At 46.7% G+C, this 23398-nt stretch overlaps 1 protein-coding gene across 1 annotated transcript in view; it reads right to left on the reverse strand.

Moving 5' to 3' along the window:
- Nucleotides 1-7460: 7460 nt before the first annotated feature.
- Nucleotides 7461-23398, reverse strand: part of SH3BP1 (SH3 domain binding protein 1) — a 43100-nt gene continuing 27162 nt past the window's right edge. The window contains exons 12-20 of the mRNA XM_060279434.1: nt 22960-23041; nt 21430-21510; nt 21114-21230; nt 19328-19425; nt 18716-18845; nt 17970-18082; nt 15813-16248; nt 10220-10986; nt 7461-8141 (exon numbers count right to left, since the gene is read on the reverse strand). Of these exons, the coding sequence (XP_060135417.1) occupies nt 7816-8141; nt 10220-10986; nt 15813-16248; nt 17970-18082; nt 18716-18845; nt 19328-19425; nt 21114-21230; nt 21430-21510; nt 22960-23041 (2150 nt within the window). The 3' untranslated portion in view covers nt 7461-7815. The remainder of the gene's footprint in view (nt 8142-10219; nt 10987-15812; nt 16249-17969; nt 18083-18715; nt 18846-19327; nt 19426-21113; nt 21231-21429; nt 21511-22959; nt 23042-23398) is intronic.

Consider the following 23398-nt stretch of genomic DNA (forward strand, 5'->3'; position numbering starts at 1 on the left):
GCATTTAATCAAGAAGCACGACTGATGTCTGTTGGGTCTTATCAGCTCTAATCTATTCCTTCTTCCTAAATATGTCTTTTCTTATAAAAGGGCTCTGGCACGATGTTGGCTGTGGAGCGTGGGAAACTTTTACTGTCACACCCTTTTTATTGTCACACACCAGCATCTTAATTTGGGTGGAGAGAGCAATAAATAAAAAAAGGATCCATATGGGTCTAGATAAGATTGCTTGCCAGTAATCTAGCGGAGCGGAGAGGAGAGACTCTTTGTGGTTTGAATGAATGGAGCAAGACTAGTATAAATCGACACCCATGTTTTCTTGAGAAAAATTGCATCACTGCACCTGCACCTCTTCAGAAACTAGTATATCTTGTGTGTCCTACAGTTTCTGGGACATTACTGAATCCAATACGCAGAAGCACATGCTGCCCTTCTCTTGCAGGGCAGCCTTGGGATCAGGTCTGCCTAACCACCCTCTTCACACAGGTATTGCTTCCCCCAAAAGCTTGTGGCATTGCCACCTAGGTGCCAACAGGAATCACAAGTGGCACAGCCAATGGGAGTTTCTTGTGCACCTGAGCTGGAGGGCCCCAACGCTTGTCTATGGTACAGTTTGGCTTGTGGTGCCCACTCCCTGCCAGGGTGGACTAGAAATAAAACTAGCTCAAGCAATGTTTTATGAGTGCTGTACGCAATGCATTGCAGTGCACATTAGAGCACCAGATGCTCATATTTAGGACTTGGCCTTTGGCATTTCCCTCTCCCCACCCCCCGATCAACTTGCATTGAGGGACATCTTTGGGGGAAGAAAAGGCTAAGGAGTAAACTCTACACAAATCCAGAGCGGAGTCCCTAAGATGGTTGGATGGCGCCTTGTGCAGCTCCTTCCAGCAATTCCTGCAGTCAAGCTGGTGCCAAACATCTTGCTCTGCTTTCCTTTGGACCAGCTACACCTAGTCAATGGAAAAGATAAGGCTGAGCAAGGCAGACCAATGGCAACACTGCTTACTCCCAATTCCAACTCCGTGACAAGCTGCTCAGAATGATGCTTGGAGGACCCCACTGCTTACTTCCCTCCCCTGGAAAAGCTGTCTGTTTATTTATATACTCTGCTTCTGCTTTTTTAACTGGTTACCAGTTCATATGACAACACTCACTTTTTTCTGCTGACTGCTGATGTTACATGGCTGCTTTTGGGAGGTGGGGGTTGGAATTAGGAAATCCATCTCCATTCATTGCAGCTTTCAATCTAGCACAGAGTAAGCATGTCTCTGTGTCTCCAGATTCCAGCCTGCTTCCAGCTCTCTCACGCAACTCTGCCTACTCTTCTCATAACTAACAGCTAGGTGTGGGAAGGTCCACCAATTTGTTCAACGGCACAGAGCAACTTCTTTGGTTATGCTAATGGTGGTGGTTAGCTAGCCACCCAAAGCAATTTACCTAGTCCTAGACTGGTCGGGCAAGGTTGCTCTCATAAATTCTACCCCCACAGACACAGGATCCCAAGAATGGGAAAGGACTCAGAGCACCAACCAGAAACTTATAACAATACTCTTTCTAAACAAGCAAGGGCAGAAATAGAATCCCGGTTTGATCAAACATAAAATAATTTGTGCTTGAAGACCATACACCGATTCTGGAGAAGGCAGCTGAATCATTCTATGGAAAGAATGAATGGGAGTAGCTTATGCCAGTGTTTCCCAACAGGTGGTCCGCGGACCCCCAGGGGTCCGCGAGCTATGCCAGAGGGGTCCGCAACTTGGCGGAGCCAGAATGGAGGGGCGCTGGCCAGCCTGCCCACCACCCACCGCCCAGTGCTCCCCACGGCTTTGTAGAAGTGAGGATAGCAGGTTTTTGCCCTGCTTCAGGGCGGCAGCGCCCGTTGGCGAGCTTGGCTTTCACGCGCTTTTTCCTTCCCTCACGAGGCGGAGCAAAGAGAAGCTGAATAAGGCGGAGGCGGAAAGGCTCTTCCCTCCTTTCCGCCTCCGCCTTATTCAGCTTCTCTTTGCTCCGCCTCGTGAGGGGAGGAAAAAGCGCGCGAAAGCCAAGCTCGCCAACGGGCGCTGCCGCCCTGAAGCAGGGCAAAAATCTGCTGTCATGGCCCGGTCGCTGGGCGCCCGCCTCGCCCGGAGCCGCTTCTTCGGCGGCTTCATGTGCAGGGCGGCGCTGGGAGCCGCGGCCTCCGCACTGACTGACCGCAAACCCCTCAGGGAGCCCCGTCTCCCACCCGCGTCCCTGCAGAGCTCCGTGGCCGGCACCGCGCCTGGGCAAAACAGCAAACCCTGAGTGACTGAGCTGATTATCACCCTTCCCCAAGGTAAGATCAAAGGCTCATTTAGCCCAGTGTGTGTGTGTGTGTGTGTGTGTGTGTGTGCTTTTTCCTCCCATGCAAGTCAATGGAGCAATTTTTGTATCGGGAAGGAGCTGTGTGTGAGAAAAAACAGAAAATACAGAGCATGCACCACAAAGTGGGGGTGCTTTGAAAATGTAGCGACTGACCACACCCCCACAGCTGACCATGCCCACAACCCTTTTCAACAATCCCAGGATGAAAGAACCTGGGAATCCCATTCAGAAGATCACTTTTTATATTCTTTGGAAAAAGGAAACTAGTTTCCAGCTGCACCTGCCCTTGAGCTTCACTGCTGAAATACAAGGGGTTTCCCCAGACTTACCGCTGTGGGTTGCTGGCACTGAGATGCCGTCACCAGGAGAGCCCTCTCTGTCATCCACCCTGCATGGACCATGTCAGCCTTCGAGGAGGAGAGGATACCAAGAGGCAAAAGGGGGGAAAGGTGCACATGAGGTAAAAGGGACCCCTGACTATTAGGTCCAGTCGTGACCGACTCTGGGGTTGCACGCTCATCTCGCATTATTGGCCGAGGGAGCCGGCGTATAGCTTCCAGGTCATGTGGCTAGCATGACAAAGCCACTTCTGGCGAACCAGAGCAGCACATGGAAACGCCGATTACCTTCCCGCTGTAGCGGTTCCTATTTATCTACTTGCATTTTGACGTGCTTTCGAACTGCGCAGGTACCCTGTCTTTTTAATTTTAGGATTAGGAATTAATGGGGGTCCTTGTCACAATAGCGGCTCGATGAGGGGTCCTCGAGAAAATTTTGTTGGGAACCCCTGGCTTATGCTAACTAGCAGCCAAAGAGTTAGTAAAAGCTGTTATTTGAGTATGTGAATCAGAACTTAGGACTCTCACTTCTTCCTTCTGCTTTCTTGTGGTTCAAGCTGAGCCCCAAGCTTTTCTATGGTTAGCTGTTCTGTTTCTCCCTTTAATTGGTACCTTAGGGGTTCTTTGCAAATGCTTAAATCGGCATAGACCTGCTCATCCGTTTGCATTTTGGTGGCCAGTACATGTTTTGATTATTTTAGGACTCTCACTTGGCAAGTAGACCACTTAGTGGGGAACAAGAGAAAGGGGCAGCCCAGCGCTTGCTGTCTTGGGTGTATGCGTGTGTCCAGGGCAGGGTGGGGCCGATTATGGGATGAGAGAAGAGGCCATTCCTTCCAAGTCCTTGCCCTCTAATCCCATGACATTCAGAAGGCTGAGAAAGAGAAGAGTTGAACTCATGCCCCACAGAAGGCAACCAGTTGCTAACTTTTATTGTAGGAATATAGAATCTATTGAATTAATATACTTGCTTCATACGCAAGGAATCTGCACATTTTACAACTATTCGTTGCATGAGCTGCTGCACTCGGGAGCCCTCTGCTGGATGAAACGTAGATTTGAAAGATTTGGTACTTGCAACGACTTTCAGGACTGGGCAGGCTTGAGTTTTAAAGCGAAACAAATGTGGGGAATCAAACTGCCTCCCTTCAGTTGCTTCAAGGAAATGGAGATATCCCAAAACCTGGAATGCAACATGCAGGAATGGATGCTTTCAACTGATCGTGTGAAGAAGCCTGCAATGCCTTATTATCCGTAGTTGTGTTTAATATATCTCTTACTATCTCATTGTTACTTGGGCTTCTTTATTTCGCAACCCTGGATAGTAAGTCAAATATTCCACTGAAGATCACTCTGCATCCACCCACAGAAGCCCGATAATGACAGCTTCTTGCTTATTCATCACCCTATGTTTATAACCACCGTTAGAGCAATTTTTTTTTAATGCAGCAGGCTAGAGCACAACTATTGTTTTGCACAGCAAACACACAGGATAAGACATACCAATTTTGTTACCAAGGGAATTTCATTTGGACCAGGAACGTCCATCCGCTTGACTCTTGTAGGGCTGGGATGGGGAACCCGTGAAAGAACACAGTTCTCATCATCCTAGTCAGGTTATGCTGGCTTGAGGGGCAGGGGAGACACAGCTCTGTTGCAAGGCTCATCATGTTATATGCACAGCGAAGCCCAAAGAAAATGAATAATCACCTGTTAACAGACCATGCCCTCCTGTTTTCTGTGCATCAGTTCTCACTTTTCAAGGCTGTTGTGGTGAAACAATGTGTGCTTTATCTCTAAAGCATCACCAGAACAGCCAGGCAAGAGCAGCAGCAGCAGCTAACTTACTCATTGCCCTTGGGACTGGTTTAAATGCAATATCTCCCAGCTCTGAAAAATAAGCTGCAGGCTCTGTAGTACGTCAAAAGAACTGAACTAAAAGGTCAAGTTTGTATCCTGTTTCCCCATCGTGAAAGGACATATGAAAGATGAATTTAATAAGGGCAAACAAGCTTGCTCTGGTGATATTTAGATTTGAGTTTAAAGAGGTATCCCCTAGGTGGATTTTGTTTTGCAAATAAGAGTAAAGCAGGAATGTGGCACCTGTGTCCCTCCAGGTGTTGCTGGACTCCAACTCCCATCAGCCCCAGCAAGCCTGACCAATCGGCAGGGATGGTGGGAGTCAGAATCCAGTAACACTGGGGTAAAAGGATGGTTGTTGTTTGTGGAGACAGGATGCAAAAAGAGGCTGCAAGCACCCACAACTGCAGTGTACAGAAAGATGTATTGAATCACCTGTTCTCTGAACCTGCCCAAGCCCCAAGATCAGACGGGGAGACCTCTTTTTCTCCCCATCAGCAAAGGGCTTTTTCAGAACTGAAGTATCTAACACAGTGGAACAGCACACCACAATGATCTCAGTGATTGGGATAATAGATGTATAACTGTTGGGATGCAAGCCTGAATTTCAGAGCTTGGGCTTATAAGCCCCAAGCGATCTTTGAGTTCATCTGACACTACTTCTCTGCTCACCTTCCTCTTTGGCACTTTCTTCTACATATGAACTCAGTGGCTGCTCAACAATTATATAGTTCCTGGATCAGACGGGGAGACCTCTTTTTCTCCCCATCAGCAAAGGGCTTTTTCAGAACTGAAGTATCTAACACAGTGGAACAGCACACCACAATGATCTCAGTGATTGGGATAATAGATGTATAACTGTTGGGATGCAAGCCTGAATTTCAGAGCTTGGGCTTATAAGCCCCAAGCGATCTTTGAGTTCATCTGACACTACTTCTCTGCTCACCTTCCTCTTTGGCACTTTCTTCTACATATGAACTCAGTGGCTGCTCAACAATTATATAGTTCCTGGATCAGAATATTTTTATGACCTTGTTTGGCCTGGCCTTTAATGGGTCTCAGGACGTATCAAGTAATCAATTTTTGTGTATTACAAGGTACCCTTTGGCTTGATGAAGGTTTTTAAAAATGTGTATCCTCTTGTGAAATATCTCAGCTTTGCTCCATTGATTAGGGATAAACCTCTGTAGAACTACCGTCTCTCCTAAAGCTTTCAAAGCTGAAGAGTTCAATTCTTCTTCCATTTTTTTCTGGTAAACACCCAAGCAGGACACTTTCAGGCAACTGAACAGGACTGAATTCACTCTCCTGAGTTGCACTATGTCTCCACGTTCACTTGGCCCAGACTTAATTTCTTAACATTTGGATATCTTAATTTTTTTAAAATTAGAAATCAGGAAGAGCTGAAGTTAACACGCAACAAGATTCTAAGCAAATTTGCAGCAAGTCTTGGAAGGGCTTCACTACCAAAAAAGAAACAAACCACCTTCCAGTTCACACCAACTCCAAAACTTGAGAGATGTTTTGTATTTGCCTCAAGTCAGCTTCTCAGCTATTATTATCAGGCATATTATTTGCATTTTTAAAATGAAACAGAGCTCATCAGCAAGGACACCCTTGGTTGGTAAGAAGTTGTGTCCAATTTCAGCACCTTCCATTTAGCTTCTTCTGCAGCCCCCCCCTCAATTTGAAAAGGTAATGTGTGTTAAGATAATCAACTAATTTATTCAGTAATTATACACAGCTATCCCTGATTTGAGATATTTCCAGCATGCCCACTGAGTAGATTAATGAAAAAAAAAAGGCAGATTCCATCTTGTGCCTGCATTTTATTATGTGCAGAATGACAGCGAATGTCAGAGAACCACAACAACATGGAGATACAGGTAAGTGAGTGGGCCCAGAGGCTACATACCCACTTTGGCACAACTCATCAGCATAATTTATACAAACACTTTAATAAATACATAATAAACCATAAAAAGACAAGCAAGGACTTATTTTGGGATGCTGTGGCACATTGACAGCACTGGAAATGCCAACGTTATCCCACAAATCAAGAAACACCACAGCAGGTCAGAGGGCGGGACCAAGGTTCACCCCCCCACCTAGGAGAGTGGTGAATCCTATCAGGCACAGACAGGACTGAATTAATTGACTGACATGTTTCACTGGTCCACCCAGTCAGAGAGAAGGGGGTGGGGTGGGGAAACACATTGTGTTCCTACCTCAATACAGGCAGGAATATCTGGAGGCTGTTATTACTGAAGGATTACCAAGACGAACTGACAGCCAATCCAGAACTTCATGGGCACAAAAAAATCGCTCTACGCATTTCATTCCTTATAGCTGCAATCCCAAAATAAAATTGGAGTGATAAAAATTCTGTTACCTGAGAAAATTCTCAAGACAGAAAAAACAACAACACCTTTCATATTAAATTCAGAGTTAAAAGCGTTTTACATATTCCAGATTTACCACACTTATACGCTTTCTGACTGAGCTAGTTGGCAATTTCTCCCCACACAGCACTTTTGGAGTAATTCCTGTGGATGAAAATGCCAGACAAAGTTTGAATGGATCAAACATGTAACTTGCATCAGAAACTTACCCTCAGCCCTTATCACTTCAGAGTAAGCTGTAGTGTTATGATAACCCCTGTTTGTATATACACCCACAGGAATTATTTCCCCCAAAGAACCGTTCTGTAGAAGAACTGCGTTACTTCTGAACTGGATTTTGAATGCTCCCCTTTTCACAGCAAGAGTTCTGGGATAAACCCCGCTACCCCAACACTGGCATGGAATGACAGTGGCTATAGAAGAGAGATAAATAGTACCGGTACAAACGTTGCTTCATTCAAGCTTGGGAACAGCAAACCACAACACAGCAAGCACATCGCTGTGCTTCAAAAAAAAAAAAAAAAAAAAAAGAGCCCAGGACAACAGTAAGAAGGCCACTAGTGGCAGCAGTAATATAATTTAAATAAATAATTTAAATAAATATAACTACTTCATGCCAAGAGGAAGGGGAAATAAATAAATAATGGTTCGGCCTATAAATAACCCACTTTCACATAAGATTCTCTGTTCCCTTATAGCTGGCTAAAGTAAAACAAAAGGACTTCAAATAGTGAACTAACACCCCTCTCTTCATTCCTGAAGAAACACTGGAATGTGATGAGCCCAGAATCAAGGAGAGAGGGAGCAGAAGTAGGAAAGGGGCGGCAATCAGGAATGGGACTAGGAACTCTGCCCACCCACATCTCCCCTTACTCATCCAGGCCGGGTATTAAGTCTGCAATACTGTCCACATAATAATGAGGCACCAGGTCCCTTGCAGCAGGGCTGTCGCTGGCCATGTACGCCTGTGCCTCCTCTAGGTTTGAGACTCCCGTCAGGGTCAAGACCGTTTCAAGGCCACAGTTCTTGCCAAACAGGATATCTGTCTCCAGCCGGTCACCCACCATGAGCATGCGAGACGGATCCACACCAAAGCGCTCCACAATGCACTCAAACATATACGTGTTGGGCTTCCCAATTACCATTGCCTTGCGCCCAGATGCTGTTTCAACTGCAGCAGTGAGACTCCCTGTTCCTGAGAGATAAAAGACAATAAGACACCCTCATGTGAAAAGATTGGTCTCCAGTTCATTAAGCAACTTAAGCATAGCCTACATATTTATGCAATCAAGCTAAGTTGGTTTGACAAAGGATGTGCAAAAGAGCAACTTTCTAAGCCTTCAAATGGTGAGGCTGAGCAGGCTAGTTGTCTCAATGAGGTGGTAACTCTGCAACCGACAATACCTTTTAGGGGACAGGGACGTGCATCACTGAATGCTCCTCCAATTGCAGGGAGAATTCAACCATGCAGTCCCCACCTGCAGCCAACCTGTGCAGCCCAACACACTATGACCACAGCCTCAGTGTTGGAGATAAGCACTTGCTTGGTAGCCAAAGGCAACAAGGAACTGCAGGCAGGTGAAGGAGAGGCATAGCACTCCATCCCTCCTATGTGCCAGGCATAGAAACCAAGCAGACTGCAGGACAAGGGAAGGTCCCACCTCCACCCCCAGAAAAGAAATGCAGTGAGCTGCTGGAGGAAGGACAGAGCTCTTTATCTCTCCTTTGAGAGTCTCCAGCAGGCTAGTAACTTTGGTGGGCTTATTACAAGGCTGCTGCGCATCTTAAACCCTAGTCCAAGAACTTAAATCCTAGTCCAAGGATAAAAGCACAAACTTTATCCAGGATGAGAGAGCTGGCTCCAAGGCATTGATGAAAAGAAATCCTACTCCACCCCCTGCTGGTGTCTTAGTTCCTGGAAAGAACACATTTCTAGCATTAGGCTAGATATTTGAATTTTCTTTCATTGTGCCATGTAACTTACACATTGTCCTGCATGACTACCAGTAAGCTTCTCCTTTGATTGATTAGCACTGGCACAAAGTGGGATGTAAACTGGTCACATCTGGGATACTGTTGAGGTTAACAGTGAATGAAGAATGAACAGACATGTCAGCTGCCTCACAAGTGTGGCACTAGGAAGTCTGAGGAAATAAAATCAGGAACCTGAAGCCAACTAATGGAATTGTAACCCCCCCCCCCCTTTTAAAAAAAATTCTCTTACAATCCTTAATAGATTCTAGGTTTGGGATTCCCCAAGGGTACAGAAAAGACCTGAGAAAAGACGGCCTGCACTGTCACACAGAGCCTGATGCACAGGTGAAGGAAAGTGGATGGCTATTCATGACGGTTTGAGGAACTGCATGGCTAACTCACAATACTGATTAATGTAAGCCACCATAATATGTACTGCAGATCTAGCTAGCAACCCAAACAGCCTACCAAGAATATTGGGTACCTGGGATGTGCCATGTATCCCTAGCTTTACAGGACCCCATACTTGGCGGACATAGTATTTTAGCATCTGATGAGCAGTATACAGGAATTGGCTCCCCAACTAATAGTGCTTGACCACTTACGACATAATGCATGGCCAGGAGTTCCTCACTAGTCCAGGATGCTCCTAAGAGGCTCCACAGAACAGAAGATAGATGCCAGCAATGGAACACAAGGGTAGTGTTCCTTTACCTGATGTTTTAGGAAAAAGGACACCTGATCATTTTTGAGAACCATCTTTAACCCTTAACCCAAGATGGGTGGTCTATGGACTTAGATTCAAACCCTAGCTCAATTCATCAGGTCTCTAAGTAAGCCATAAGCTTTCAGCCTCAACTTGCAGATCTATGGTAAAAATACTACAAGCAAGACGGCTTGTATTGTTCCGTTTGAACCTCAGCAACATGGGGACAAGCTCCATAAGGCTTAAGAAGCACTACCCCAATTCTAAGCACAACTACCTAGATTTTGAAGGTATCCGTTTCCATCCACGAGTGCTTACCATCTGAACCCAGGGCACAGGCCACTACTCTGTCCTCCACGCTAAAGTTTGACAGCTGAGGTTCCAGATCTTACTTTAAAAACCCTGGGCTCCTTGTCCTGTCGGCTTGGAAATCCCTTTCCAAAGGTAAGGAACACGGGGGCGGAGGGGAGGGAACCGGGCAAACTACAGTCATTCGGTCAAGGGAGCTCTGCTCATGCTCAGGAACCCATCCCTCCTGCTACCTCCAGGCGACGCAGAGGCTCCGAGGCGGAGCCGCGCTCCTCGTCACTCACCCGGGGTGCGCTGCCCGCTGCTCAGCGGGTGCCAAGGGTCCGGGTCGGTGGCCACGAGCAGGCACTGCGGGTCTCGCAGGTAGGCGCAGGCCTCGGTCAGCTTGGCGAACGTGAACTGGTCGTCGTAGCCGACGACGACGGCGCGCACCGGGAGGCTCTCCTGGCCGGCCGGGTCCTCCTCCTCGTCGTCCCCGCCGCCTCCTCTTCCTTCGCCGGCCAGGCGCAGCCCGGCGTCCCGCAGCTCCCCGCGCAGCCCTTCCCCGCCCAGCACGAAGACGCAGCCCGCGGGGGGTGAGTCTCCGGAGTCGCCTTCGGCCCCCAGCAGGCGCTGGCGAAGGTAGAGCGCGGAGCAGAGCGCGGAACTGAAGATCTGCTCGGCGCGGACGCCGCGGAAGCCCAGGCGGGAGAAGCGGCGCTCCAGCTCCGACACCGAGCGGCGGCTGTTGTTGGAGACGAAGAAGGCGTCCTTGCCGTTGCGGCTGAGGCGCTCCAGCAGCTCGGGGGCGCCGGGCACCGCCCGCTCGCCGGTCCACAGGACCCCGTCGCAGTCGAAGAGGACGCCCTGAGCCTCGCCCAGCACCTCGCGCAGGCAGGAGCCGCTCAGCCGCCTGCAGCCCGCCATGCTGGGAGGACCGGCCGCTCTCGCCGCCGCCACCCCCGCACCGCCTCTTCCTCCTCCTCCTCCGCTCCCGCCCAGGCCAATCAGGAGCGCGGCGCGGCGATGACGGATGGAGGGGAGGCGGCGGCGGGGAGCACCAATCGAGGGGCTCGGCGACCAGGCGCGTCGAGCGAAACAGAAGAGGGCTCAGGCTCAGCGGCCAACCGCGTTGCAGGAAGACCCGCGACTGGACGAGGCGGATGTTGCCAGCCATGGTGATAGGGGGCGGGGAGGGGAGGACGAGGACTGTGTTGCCATGGCAACCCGTTACAGTGAATCGGAAGGGAAGAGGATCCAGATGTGAGCGCGCTGGATGGGCTTTCTGAGCGGGTGGGGGAAAGGATGGACCGAGGACATGAAAAGCCCGCCCCCTCCCGCCGTAGCCTATGGAAAGAAAGCGGTATAGAGGCCGGGAGCAAAGTGACAGCTGCTGTGAGCCTATCAGGTAGAGGAATGGAGGTTACTATCCTATAAAATACGGCGAACTAAAACAACAGCGTTAGCGTAAGGTGGGCGTCACAGCTTCATCTACCTATCGTAATTGAAGAGTGGAGGCGGGACTAAAAAAAAGGAAGTAGACTGTTAAATAAATACATCAGATGGTAAACAAACCTGGGCGTGTGCAGGGAAAGAATGAGAGGCGGTTGTTGACGCCAATTGGCGGTTTCAGAATGAAAAATGAAGGCGGAGCAAAAAATGGCCAGCCAATGACTGCCTTGGAAAGGCCTTGTGGACGCCTGTGCTTGCTTACAAACGGTTCTTTTGCAGCAACTGACACCAAATAACACCGGGAACTGTAGTTTACCATTCACAGAGTGCCAATTCCCAGTAGATTTAATGAACTACAGTTCATAGGATTATTGGGAAATGGAACTGTTATGTATTCTGTTGTCTGTGTTTGCCTGAGCTTGAGTCTGGAGTAAGGATTCTGAGCTCCTGTGTTCTGATTCAATACATGATGTCCAATCACAGAACACTTCAGGATTTGGGCCTCTGCCATTCGTCCTTAAACTGAGTCGTGATTTGCAGCTTGGAAGTTTAGACAGCCAATCACAGTGGCTTTCAGGAATGTATATAAGCGGCTGCTTTGCCCCTGTTCCCCAGTTATGTACAGTAGTTCAATAAAGGTTCTTGCTGTTATCACTGTGTCTTGCCTTGTGGGAACCCACCAACACTTCAGGAACGTGCCTGAGATGTGTGGCATGGGCTCAAGTCCAAGGGTGGCTGCGAGGTCCTTCAGAAGTGCCCCTTCATCCTCCCCGTGGCAGAACTGAAGTCCTGTGGATGCCTACCTGGCTTTCGCCCTCTATAAGCAAAGGACAAATAAATGGCTTTTCACTAGCAGCTGGGTGGAAGAAAAGGAATTGACCCACCCACTCACCCTGACTGTGGCCCTGCCTATGGCTGACTTGTGGTCCCACCACAAATTGAGATATCGGGAAATGCAGCTTCCATCATAAAATAGATTCACCGCTCCTATTAAGAGGGCACCTGAATTTTATCCAGCCGCAATTGAATAAGCATGACTATATCTAAAGTAGCAGCATTAAGGATAAAGAACACATGACCCTGGCCAATCACTCTTGGGTCTGTAATTTATGGAGATTTTATGAAAACCAAGCACAATAGATCTTGTCTGTTTGGAGCACTAAAGAGAAGTTAGCAACACAGAATAGAATCATATTCATGTCTTAAGTACTTAACTTCTTGAATTAAATGAGACTTACTATTGGGTAAGAGCAGGGGTCAGCAAACTTTTTCAGCAGGGGGCTGGCCCACTGTCCCTCAGACCTTGTGGGGGGCCGGACTATATTTTGAAAAAAAATATGAACGAATTCCTATGCCCCACAAATAACCCAGAGATGCATTTTAAATAAAAAGACACATTCTACTCATGCAAAAAAATGCTGATTTCCGGATCGTCCACGGGCCGGATTTAGAAGGTGATTGGGCCGCATCCGGCCCCCGGGCCTTAGTTTGGGGACCCCTGGGTAAAAGAGTATAGCTGGGGTGGTGAACTTTTTTCTGCCAGAGGGCTGCAGTCCCTCAGGAGAACCACATGCCATGGGTTCTAGCCACACAAAAGCCAGCAGTCCCCATCTACACACACACACCCCTTTCATACAGACAGAAAAGATGCATTATTCACATTTCAACTATGCATTCCAGCTAGGCAAAAGCACTAAAGAGGGTCAGTGGGGGTGTCTTTTGGGGAGTGTCCCCAAGGATCACAGTCAGCCTTGGCACTGGAGGTTTCCCATCCTTGCTGTATAAGATTGCAGCTTGATTTACATATTCTGTTATTAACCACTGGTTTCATCTGGACTCTCAAAAAATCTAAATCTCAGCTGATCTTCCCTGCATATCTAAACAACATAACACAAAGTTAAATCTTGAATGCATGCAGTGTGGGAACTGCTTCCTTGTCCCTGTCCCTCCCCCTGCACCCCTGAGATCCATTCAGATTGATCATGTGGACAATTATTTTGTGCAGAATGCCCTCCAGCCTGTTTGCCTTTATCGTGTGACAGAATGCAAAGTGATTTTTTGGGAAAGTGTGCACATGACTGCAGCTTGGTGAGTGGCTTATTTATACACAGAAACAGCTGTGTGCTTGCTCATGGTTTGCTGGGTTCTGCAACCTGCAGTGGTGTGCATCCTTTTTGTCCTATCAATTTATAAATAAATAGATTTTAATGGAGTCATCATTGTAAGACTCTGGTGCTCTCTTCTCTGCAGAAAGGTGACACATCTCTGCTCAGTGAATATAGGAGAAGGGGGGGAAAGACCTCTCCCACAAGTGCCATTATGATTTGCATAGTAGAAGATTCAATGTTTTTAAATTTCAGAGAAATAATGGGGAATTACACCACCAAAGAAAGCAAATACTCCTGTTTTTTTGCGCAACAGAAGTAATGCTATTGTGGGAATTTGCAGAGGGTTAGTACCTCTGTCAGCTTGCTGTAGGAAAAACTATGAAGAGACTTGTGATCACCTTGAAGGCTAAAAAGTATGGCAATCATCCCCAAAGCTGAAGTCTACTCCATGAGAAGCATCTTATGAAGTTGACTTCATCCCACAAAAGCTTATGCTGTATACATTTAAAGCAACACAACACAATAGTAAGAGGCTCTACAGTATTTGATGATACAGACAAAACCTATGTGTGAAGGTAAGAGAAAGTGCTGCAAATCTCTAAAGACAAAAAGCAATAAAAAATACTGTATTTAATAAATTGCATCTGATGAAGAGGACTATGGACCATGAAAATGCATGCTGCAATATATTTATTAAAACCTTAAGATGCCACAGAGCACTCTTGTCATTTAACAGGATTTTCTCAAGAACTATCCAGGAGTTCAGTTTATCTCTGACACAAGCAAAGCAGACACATTCTTTAAAAAATGAAGGAACGTGCTCCTTCTCTCAGCCATAAATATGACCATACAGTTAAAAAATAATTTACCAGTTATGTATAAAAATAAGTGGTCACCTTTCCAATCTTAAGGAAACCCATATGAAGAGTTTATTAGGTCATGTCTGCATTGCAAATGTAAATGAGCTTAATTGTCCTCTCCCAAAAGATCCTGAGAATAGTAGTTCCTTAAATGGGGCACCACACATCTCTTTCAAAGTATTATTACAAAACTACTGCTATACACTTTCTTGGAGAAGCCACAACAACTAAACCGGTTAAAGTTTGCAGGGCAGTGTGCCTGCAGCGAAAAGCTCATCCAGAATATAAGGTGGGAAGTCCCCTATCCTTCAATCACCCATCTTCAAACTTATGAGTGGTTCAAATACACATTTGTGGTGTTGTGTGGCAAAGTCCAAACAAATTTTCAGATCAGCTCAAACAAGATGGGAATTAGTTTATGGTGCTCACACATTTATCTGCCAATAATTGCATAGAGGAACAAAGCGATGTGCGTGCATATGTGAACAAGCCCTGTGTCTAGGCTCTCCACAGTGAGAATACATACACTGACTGTAACTCGGACCAAGCCTCTACCTTTAAAGAGCGGCAAAAAGGCGGAGTCTATTGGTGACAGCTTCTAGGGTTACTACAGTTCTATGATGGGAAAAGCTGCACGTAAAATTAGTTCCATTAGTTCTTCAAGGTCCAAGATCCTTTTTGGGGTTCACAGCTGACAATTGTGTTTTGGACTGCACTTTTGATTTTTATTGTGCTGCACCTGCTGCCCTTATAAAAAATAACTAGAAATATTGCAAATAATCAACATAGGGTCGCTTTTCAAATGGCCCACCCACTCTGCCAATCACATCCCTACCAATCATTGTAAAGGGACAGAATAATCCCTGAGACTGAGCTAAGGTGGGATATAGAGAAAGTGGAAATAAGTGAACACACCCTGTTAGGATTTGTTGAGGTTCTGAATTCTCTTCAAGGGAAAAAAAAGCAAAGCCATTAAAAGCACAAAAAAGCAGATCTGCACATTATACAGAATGGAGCATTAGACGGAATGGAAGAATTCTGGACGGTACCACATCAGAAAGCAGTGGGGGAAGTGAATCATATGTCTGAATGCTCTCAGCCTGGAATGAACTATTGCATCAAGAACAAGGTTATACAGTGCAACTTAACTACATGCTGGAAGGATTTTTTTTAAAAAAAATGTCTCCGGCTCTGCATCTGAATGCTGTTTGGGAAAGGTCAGAGGAGTACCAGGGAGGAGAGTTCAAAATAATACAAAGTAGGAAAATAATACAAAAGTTCATGAATAGTGGAAAAGGCAGCAAGAAGCAGAGGCACATGGAAGAAGAGAGATTGCTTTTGAGGTTGCAGACGCAAGTGCTGGTTTCCAAGCCGCAATAATGACAGGTGTCAATATGGCACCTCTATGTCCCCACAAGAGCTACTAGCCTTGTGTGATGTGCCCAGGGTCACACCTGATCTTGCGCCTTTTCCTTCCTTACGCTGCAGCTCCTTCTTCATTATTATCCAGAGCATCAACCTCCAGATCTGGTGCAGATGGAGAGCTGCTTCTTTCTACAGGTGGGCCTTCACTGGGCTCTGTTGTCACAGGGAGGGATTCCTTGGATGTTTCCATGCTGCTGTCGCCAGGAAGAGAAAGAGGTGCTTCATCTGCCTCGTTGGTCCTGCTTTCTGAAGGAGGCTTCGGGGATGGGGATGCGTTGCGACTCTGACGACGCCTGACTGGCTGGGGTGGAAGTGGCGGAGGGACAGAGGGAGCGCGCACGCTTCCTCCGACGGTTCTTCGAGGCATTGCTTTAGGGATAGAAGGAGAGTCTGGGGCAGGAGGCTGGGTCTGAAGCTGCACAGGAGGTGGGGTTCGAGGCTGGGCTATGGGCGGAGGCACCGCGGGTCGGGGTGGAGCAACTCGCTTTGCTGCAAAGCAAAACAATGAAACAAAATCCAGGTTCTGAGAATTTTCGCCTCGTGGATGTCACTTGTTATCTGTATGGTTTCTCCGCACAGCAGCTCCGCACCTCACACCCCTCCTAATTTCTTCTCCTACCAGTGCTTGTCCTCAAGTGTGTTTTTGCAAGTTTGGAATAAAGATTCCCTTCTAAGGATTCTCTCCCATTCCTCTGAAAAGCTATGATTTCCTTACAAGCAGGTTGTAGATCAAGTCCCAAGCCCCCAAAACAGGCAACAGGAAATCCAGAGGCATAGCCTGCTTCCACATTACGGCCTTGCAACATTGTACAAATACAGTAATGCCTTTTCTCTGGTCACCTGAAAGTGGAGCTATAACTGTGGATCCACACAGTGAGTTATTTCCTCCACTAACAGCACTCCCACCCACACTACAAATGCATATAATTTGGCAATGGGAGAAGCTGTGGCTCTCCATCTCCCACTGTCCCTGGGTATTGGTGAGGCTGGCTGTGGGCTGGTGGGAGTCCAATACCTCCCCCATCCCTGGCATAAATGAAAAGCACAACACTGGCGGCTGGATCTCAACTCTGGTACATTGCTGCAGGAACAAGCCATGCACAAGAGTTCCACTGCACAATGTAGCTCTTCACAATAATGGTGATGATTATGAAAAAGATGTAGATTAAAATGGTGCAAAGCATAACTAAAACCTGAGAAGTTTATTGAAACCTGGATTCTGTCCAGCTGTCCCCAACTGCACTACAAACTTGTGATGTAAGCAGCCATTGTTTCCAGCCATGTTGACAAAAAGTGCTACAACAATTAATCACTGTTGCAAAACTTTGTCATTTAGAATCACAAGTTTCCTGACAGTAGCGAAAATACTTTGTAAGCTGTGCAGATTTTCAATCATTCTTTAAACACATTCATAATAAAACATTATGATTTATATGTTTTGAAGAGCTATTGCTCTTCTGTGCCAAAGGAAAAAAAGTGGGAAAATGTTAATGGCGGAAAGGACCATGTTGCAGGAAAGCAAATTACAGATATGCTAACAAGCAATGCAGTGTGCTAAGGTGTGGGAAAATAGTGTGGAAAAAGTAAGGTGTGGGAAAAGAGACTGGGTGCTACAAGTGGGGGTGGTTAATATTGCAAATGGTCACAAATCACAGATTTTTCCTGGGAAAGGGCAATTTGGATTTAATGGGGGGGGGAAATATGGAGTGGCATTTTTTATTCCTACAACTGTTGTGTGGACTATATTAAAAATCAGATTGCTTCCAGGTGTGGGTTTATTAGAGGATGGATTCTCTTCATGCAAGCAAGTTTTGGTTTTGGTTTTTTTGCAGTGGGTCCACATGACCTCATTAGCACCACTGGTAATCAAATTTACCCTTTCCAGGGAAAACCCAATAAGTAAAAAAGCTTGTTGCCAATGGTGTGCTTGCAAATTAAGCCCCTGTCTGGAAGCACCTTCCCCAGGCAATGATTCTACTTGTTCCACAAAATATTCTCCTGCAAAAAGGAGCTCAACTAGTGTAAGGATAGTGCTGCAATCACAATTGATGCCAGGTGTGTTTGTGTGGGGGCCTGGGGGAGGGGGGAGAGCACACAAGTACAGTTTGAGAGCAATGTCGTCTGGATTCCCCAGAAGAGCTGCACAAGCTGGCAGAGCCTATTCTGGAGCAAACAGTTCCTACAGAAGCACCCACAAGAACAAGACTTACACTTCTTTGAAGCATCCTCAGCAGGAACAGGAGTAGGCAAAGAGACTGCAGCTTCAGTCGAAGGTTGGGTCACCTTTGAGAGGACTGTTCCAGGGGTCGCCTCAGAATTTTTCCTGTCAGTTGGTAAAAAGGCTTGTAAGCTGCTTGTAGTCTGATCTCTTGGCTCAAAAAGACACGAGTGGGGTTTGTGTGTGTAGGCTGTATTTCTCAAACAGATTTGAGCAGCTGAGCAAACTCTTCCACTGAAGGATTCTCTTTATGTTGAGCCCTCTAGTTTGGTGTTGTTGTTACTGGATGCCATGCCAGTCCATAATAAGACGGTGCTTATCCACAGCTTGATCATGGATGAAGGGGTTGGCGTGTATAATTATCAAGACTTGGTTGGGTGAGCTGAATGGCCCCAACTGAACTCAGCTGTGTCCATCTGGGTACTCAGTCTAGCACCAGGCTAGATAGGCTGTGTGTTTCAAGAGCTATACGCCCAACCGCATGCCTTCTTGACCCCTGTCCCTCCCGGCTTACTAAATCTAGCGGAGGGTAGGGCATTGATAGGTTGAATCCAGAGCATGATTAATGCTTCATTGTGTTAATAAAGCTGCTTCTATATCATAGAATTGTAGGCTCCTTGAAGTAGAGACCTGCCAGATCTTGGTAAAGCACCTTGTAACCTGGGTGGCTCTGTATAAACAAACGTATCTCACAGTTCCAGGAAAAACTGCGACAAAACATATGCTTATACTACTTGCCTTTCCCCGGGCCGTGGTGAAGCTGGTTCAGCAGAGAGAAGCAAAGACGTGGGTTCTTCTGCTGCAGAGACATCTCTCTCTTTAACGTCTGATGGGGGAGTGAACAGGCCAGATACATCAAAGTCAATATCTTTAAAAAAAGGGGAGAAAGACAAAGTTATTGAGACGATCTGAAGTACTGAATCATACCCATTATGAAATGTTGTAGTCTTCCCTTGCAGGAGGAAGTTCAAATTTTGGTATCTTCCATCTCTTATGGCTCATGATCTTTATGATCCAGGAGATGCGGCTCGCTCATAGACAATAGGAGAGACCCTGGCCAAGAGTTCCTTATAACTAGGTGGTTATTTATGTATTTTTGGTGGGATTGCAGTCAAACATAACCACCAACCTGAGGGCGAGTTAATGCATGAAGGGGTTAAGATCATATAATTGTATTCCTAGACTTTGCCAGTTCTATGAGGGCAGGGACAAGGAACCCGTGACCCTCTGGATGTTGCTGGACTCCAGCTCCCACCAACATGGTCAAGCCAGGAGTCAGGGATGATGGAAGCTGTAATGCAGCTCCTCACCAGGGTAAAGAAAAATTCAGGCCAACAGATGATGGACTACCTCCTGGGAAGAGGATGTCAGCATTTTGTATCAGGGGTTCCACAACTCCCACAACTTGGATGGAGGATACAGAAGCCATATCTAGTTGCACCTGGCACCTGGGGGAGAGAGATTGAGAGACAGCAACAGGAACTATGTTAAGCGAAGACTGTTCATCCTAACTTTTCCTCTACAGTTTCTGATGGGAGGGAGTGAAGTCAGTGAAATTCTTCTTTCCGTGCAGCTCAAGTTATACAAGCCTTTTAAAAGGCTAGAGCAGGCATCCCCAAACTGCGGCCCTCCAGATGTTTTGGCCTACAACTCCCATGGTCCTTAGCTAACAGGACCAGTGGTCGGGGAAGATGGGAATTGTAGTCCAAAACATCTGGAGGGCCGAAGTTTGGGGATGCCTGGGCTAGAGGTGACAAATCTAGGACTGTTTTAATTAAGATATTAGCTCTTTAAAGTTCACAGAGGAACCAGACAGAGTGTTTTCCCTTCTGTTAGGGCATCACAACCTGTTTTTTCCTCCATTTGAGGAGAAGGAAAGAACATGTGCTTTAAAAACATAACTGAAAGTTACTTCTAGACTTGCCACATCCTATCTGGGACAAGTCTTCAGTTTTCCCCATAGCCTTAGAGGAAAGCAGACGTTCCACAGGTTGGACTTCTCCCATCAGTCTGTTGTAGTGACAAGGAAAATGGCACCTTTGAGATCACAGGGGAGGAACTGGATCTGGCTGGTGGAAGGGATCCTTACCTCCCCCATCTCCCACAAGTCCATCTACTGGTTAATCACCTGAGGTCTCAGAGCCAACCTAGTGATTGACACTGACAGCTCACCGTCAAAGACCTGTTTGCATTCAAACCACTCTTGCAAACAGGGAGGGAAAATGTCTCTTTGCATATGTGATTTGAATCCAAACAAAGTCTGCAAACAGACTTTGAAGGCATGCTGTCAGGCAGGGGTTTGCAGGCACCGCTGGTCAGCTGGTTGGCAGTGTCTGCAAACCCCATGTCTTTTTACTGTCCCATACCAGGGGACAGGTGTGACTTCTGGCATAGGGCAGGTAGGCTGGGCTTAGTAAAAGCAGCACCACGGACCAAATGGGGAAGCTTGTGGGGCCTAATTAGACCTGAGGGCCAGCAGTTCTCCACATGTATTCTAGACATTTTGAAGTTCTGGATAAGCTGCCTTGGATGGCCTCTGGAATTCTTGGTATGGGTGTACGCAGCACCATTCTCAATTACAATTGACACTTGTATATTTCTAAAGAGTTCAGTTACTGAATACATGCTAAACCAAAAAGTGGAGAATGAGGTTGTTGGCATCTGTCTGTCACAAGAGACAATGGAGTGTGCCTCCAGGGGTGAAGTAAAACTGCTGTATTAACAGCACCAAAGAGACCTCCCCAGAGTGCAAGCCTGGGCAATGTGTATGGAGGTCCTGGGCTACCCATACAATAACACACACACACCCCAGACTCACTGATGCGGTCCAAAGGAAAGCAGAGCAATATGATTGGCGTGAGCTCGGCTGCAGGAGTTGCCGGAAGGAGGTGTACAAGGCACCATCCAACTGCCTTGTGGACTCCAGTCTGGACTTGTGTGGCGTTTACTCCTTAGCCTCTTCTTTTCCCAAAGTTGTCCCGCAAGGCAGTGGAGGCTTAGGATCAGAGTTTTCCTTCTCCTAGATGGGCTACCTTCCCAGATTGACGAGCCCCATCTGCCCCTCACTTCCCTCTACAGTACTACCCCTCCCCAATACCCCAGAGGAAAATGAATCCTGGCAGTTTTATACAGTTACCCTTCAGTCTGTTGGGGCCACAACAGGTTGGGCCCTAGGACAATGGCAATGTTGCTGGGGGTCATCTTATTCACGTCCTGCTGTTCAGCCAGCTTGGCTAAAAAACGAATCAGATACCTGTTAGGAAAAGGCAAGTACTGTAGTGAAAACGAGGAAAACCACTGCCTTGACATTTCAAGAGGGGCTCTTTTGCCTGTCTGTCGCGTAACAACAGAAATGCAGCAGGCTTTTTGCAGCACCGAGAGACAGTGATGGTATAAGCGCCACCTACCAAGCTCCGTCTTAAAGCCCCTAAATACTAACAGGTGTGCCACACCTCATGTTGTTGTAGTTGTCCTTGGGGAGACGGCTGCAAGTGTCCCGAAGATGCTCCAGTTGATTCTCTGGCTCTTTGATACTGAAAGGGAGAGGTGAGGAGGGCTACAACAAGCTTCAAAAGCAAAGGATAATTGCTTATATGGAGTCTTATCTTTATTTTCTCATGTCTGTGGGCATTTCAATCATGTCTGGCTGCCAGTCTGCTGCTGCAGCTCCACAGGTGTAAATCCTATCCTTCCTCCTATCAGCTCAGAGTAGCAACACTGGATGGGACTACTCTATTTAAATTCACAAGAGCCCTGTATCGTAGGTTAAGGTGTGAGAGATAGTAACAGGTCAAAGGTCCTGCAGTGAGCCTTATGGCTTGATCAGGGATCAGAGCCAAGGTTTCCCAGATCGAGGGCAGATCTACACCATCCCTTTCAAGCACTTTTAAAGCACATCACTGCCTCCAAAGAATAGTAGGAGCTGCAGTTTGTTAAAGCTGCTGGAACTGTAGCTCTTTTGTTGGTGAAACTACAGTTCCCAGAATTCTTTGGGGGAAGTCATGTGCTTTGGATGTGAATGCCCATCATTCTAACTATTGCGCCACCTGGTATTTCAAGTGACAGTCCAACATCACATGTTGGGGGAAAGAATTCATTTGCCTTAGTTCCTGAGAAACATAATACCCAATGAATATTTACTTGGGACCAAACTACTTAAGATGCAGAAGATCAGCACAAGCATTTCCTGACTGGTATTTTTATTTTAAAGCAGAGTGGCTGAGAACTCCAAAGTTGATGGGAGCTGTGGGGCTGGAGGACAGTGTTAAACCCATTTTCCTTTCATATCGTTTTCTTCAACTAAATTAAATCCCCCATCCCCAACCTCAAGGTGCTGTTTTCTCCTCTGGGGTAAAAGCACACGTAGTTTACTCCATTGAGGCAGACAACAGCTTTATTTGGGGATTGAGATGGGCAAAATAGCTTTTAGAGACTTCACCCCAGTGCCAATGCTCTGAACTTGATTTTCTGGGACAGCCAGTGGCAGATCTTCTACATTTCATCTACTTTGGCCCTAGAACTAAGTCTCATTTTTTCCAAACGGATTCATGCTGAGTCGATTGTGCACTTGAGCCAGAAGTAGCAAGCCCAATAGTCAGGGATTGTGGGAAACATTCATAAACATTCACAGGGTTCCATGTTGGCTCACTCTGTCTTAAGCTGAGTATGTTACTAATCACAACACTTTTCATGGTGTTTTTTTTTAAAAAAAAGCCCAGCTGGAAGGGGTCATCCTTCTTAACTCCCCCTACCTTGCTAGTTTTGTAATGAGACCCTCTGCTCCTCTTCAACTCTGTGTGCACCCTGACACATGCAATTTTAATTTCTAGTAGCATTTGCAACAGGTTTCAGTCATTCCCAGAGTAGGCAATAATACAAGCAATTTCCATTGCTAGTCAAGTTCACCTAATCTTAGCATTCAGGTGAAATCACAAACTGTGTCAGCTGGAAGAAGGCAGCCTATCTTCCTAGTCCCAATGTACCTTGCGGCTTTAAGCCAATCATCGTAGAGTTCAAAGGTCATCAAGGGCTGGGGCAGCTCTCGCAGGTAACATTTCAGTGCACCTGAGATGGAAGCAAAGAGATGTTGTTTTAGAGGTAGAACATGCCTCTCCCTCTCTCCCGGATCACGATACTCCCTGCTGCTTAATTATCTGGTACAGTCATACCTCGGTTTAAGTACACCTCAGTTCAGTCATACCTCAGTTTAAGTACTCCGCGGACCTGTCTGGAACGGATTAATCCACTTTCCATTTCTTTCAATGGGAAAGTTCACTTCAGGTTAAGCACGGACATTCAGAACCAATTACACTCATACTTTGGGTTAAGTACGCTTCAGGTTGAGTACTCCACTCCGTGGACCCGTCTGGAACGGATTAATCCACTTTCCATTACTTTCAATGGGAAAGTTCGGTTCAGGTT

The sequence above is a fragment of the Zootoca vivipara genome, chromosome 10 (genome assembly GCF_963506605.1).
Source record: "Zootoca vivipara chromosome 10, rZooViv1.1, whole genome shotgun sequence".
Lineage (NCBI taxonomy): Eukaryota > Metazoa > Chordata > Lepidosauria > Squamata > Lacertidae > Zootoca > Zootoca vivipara.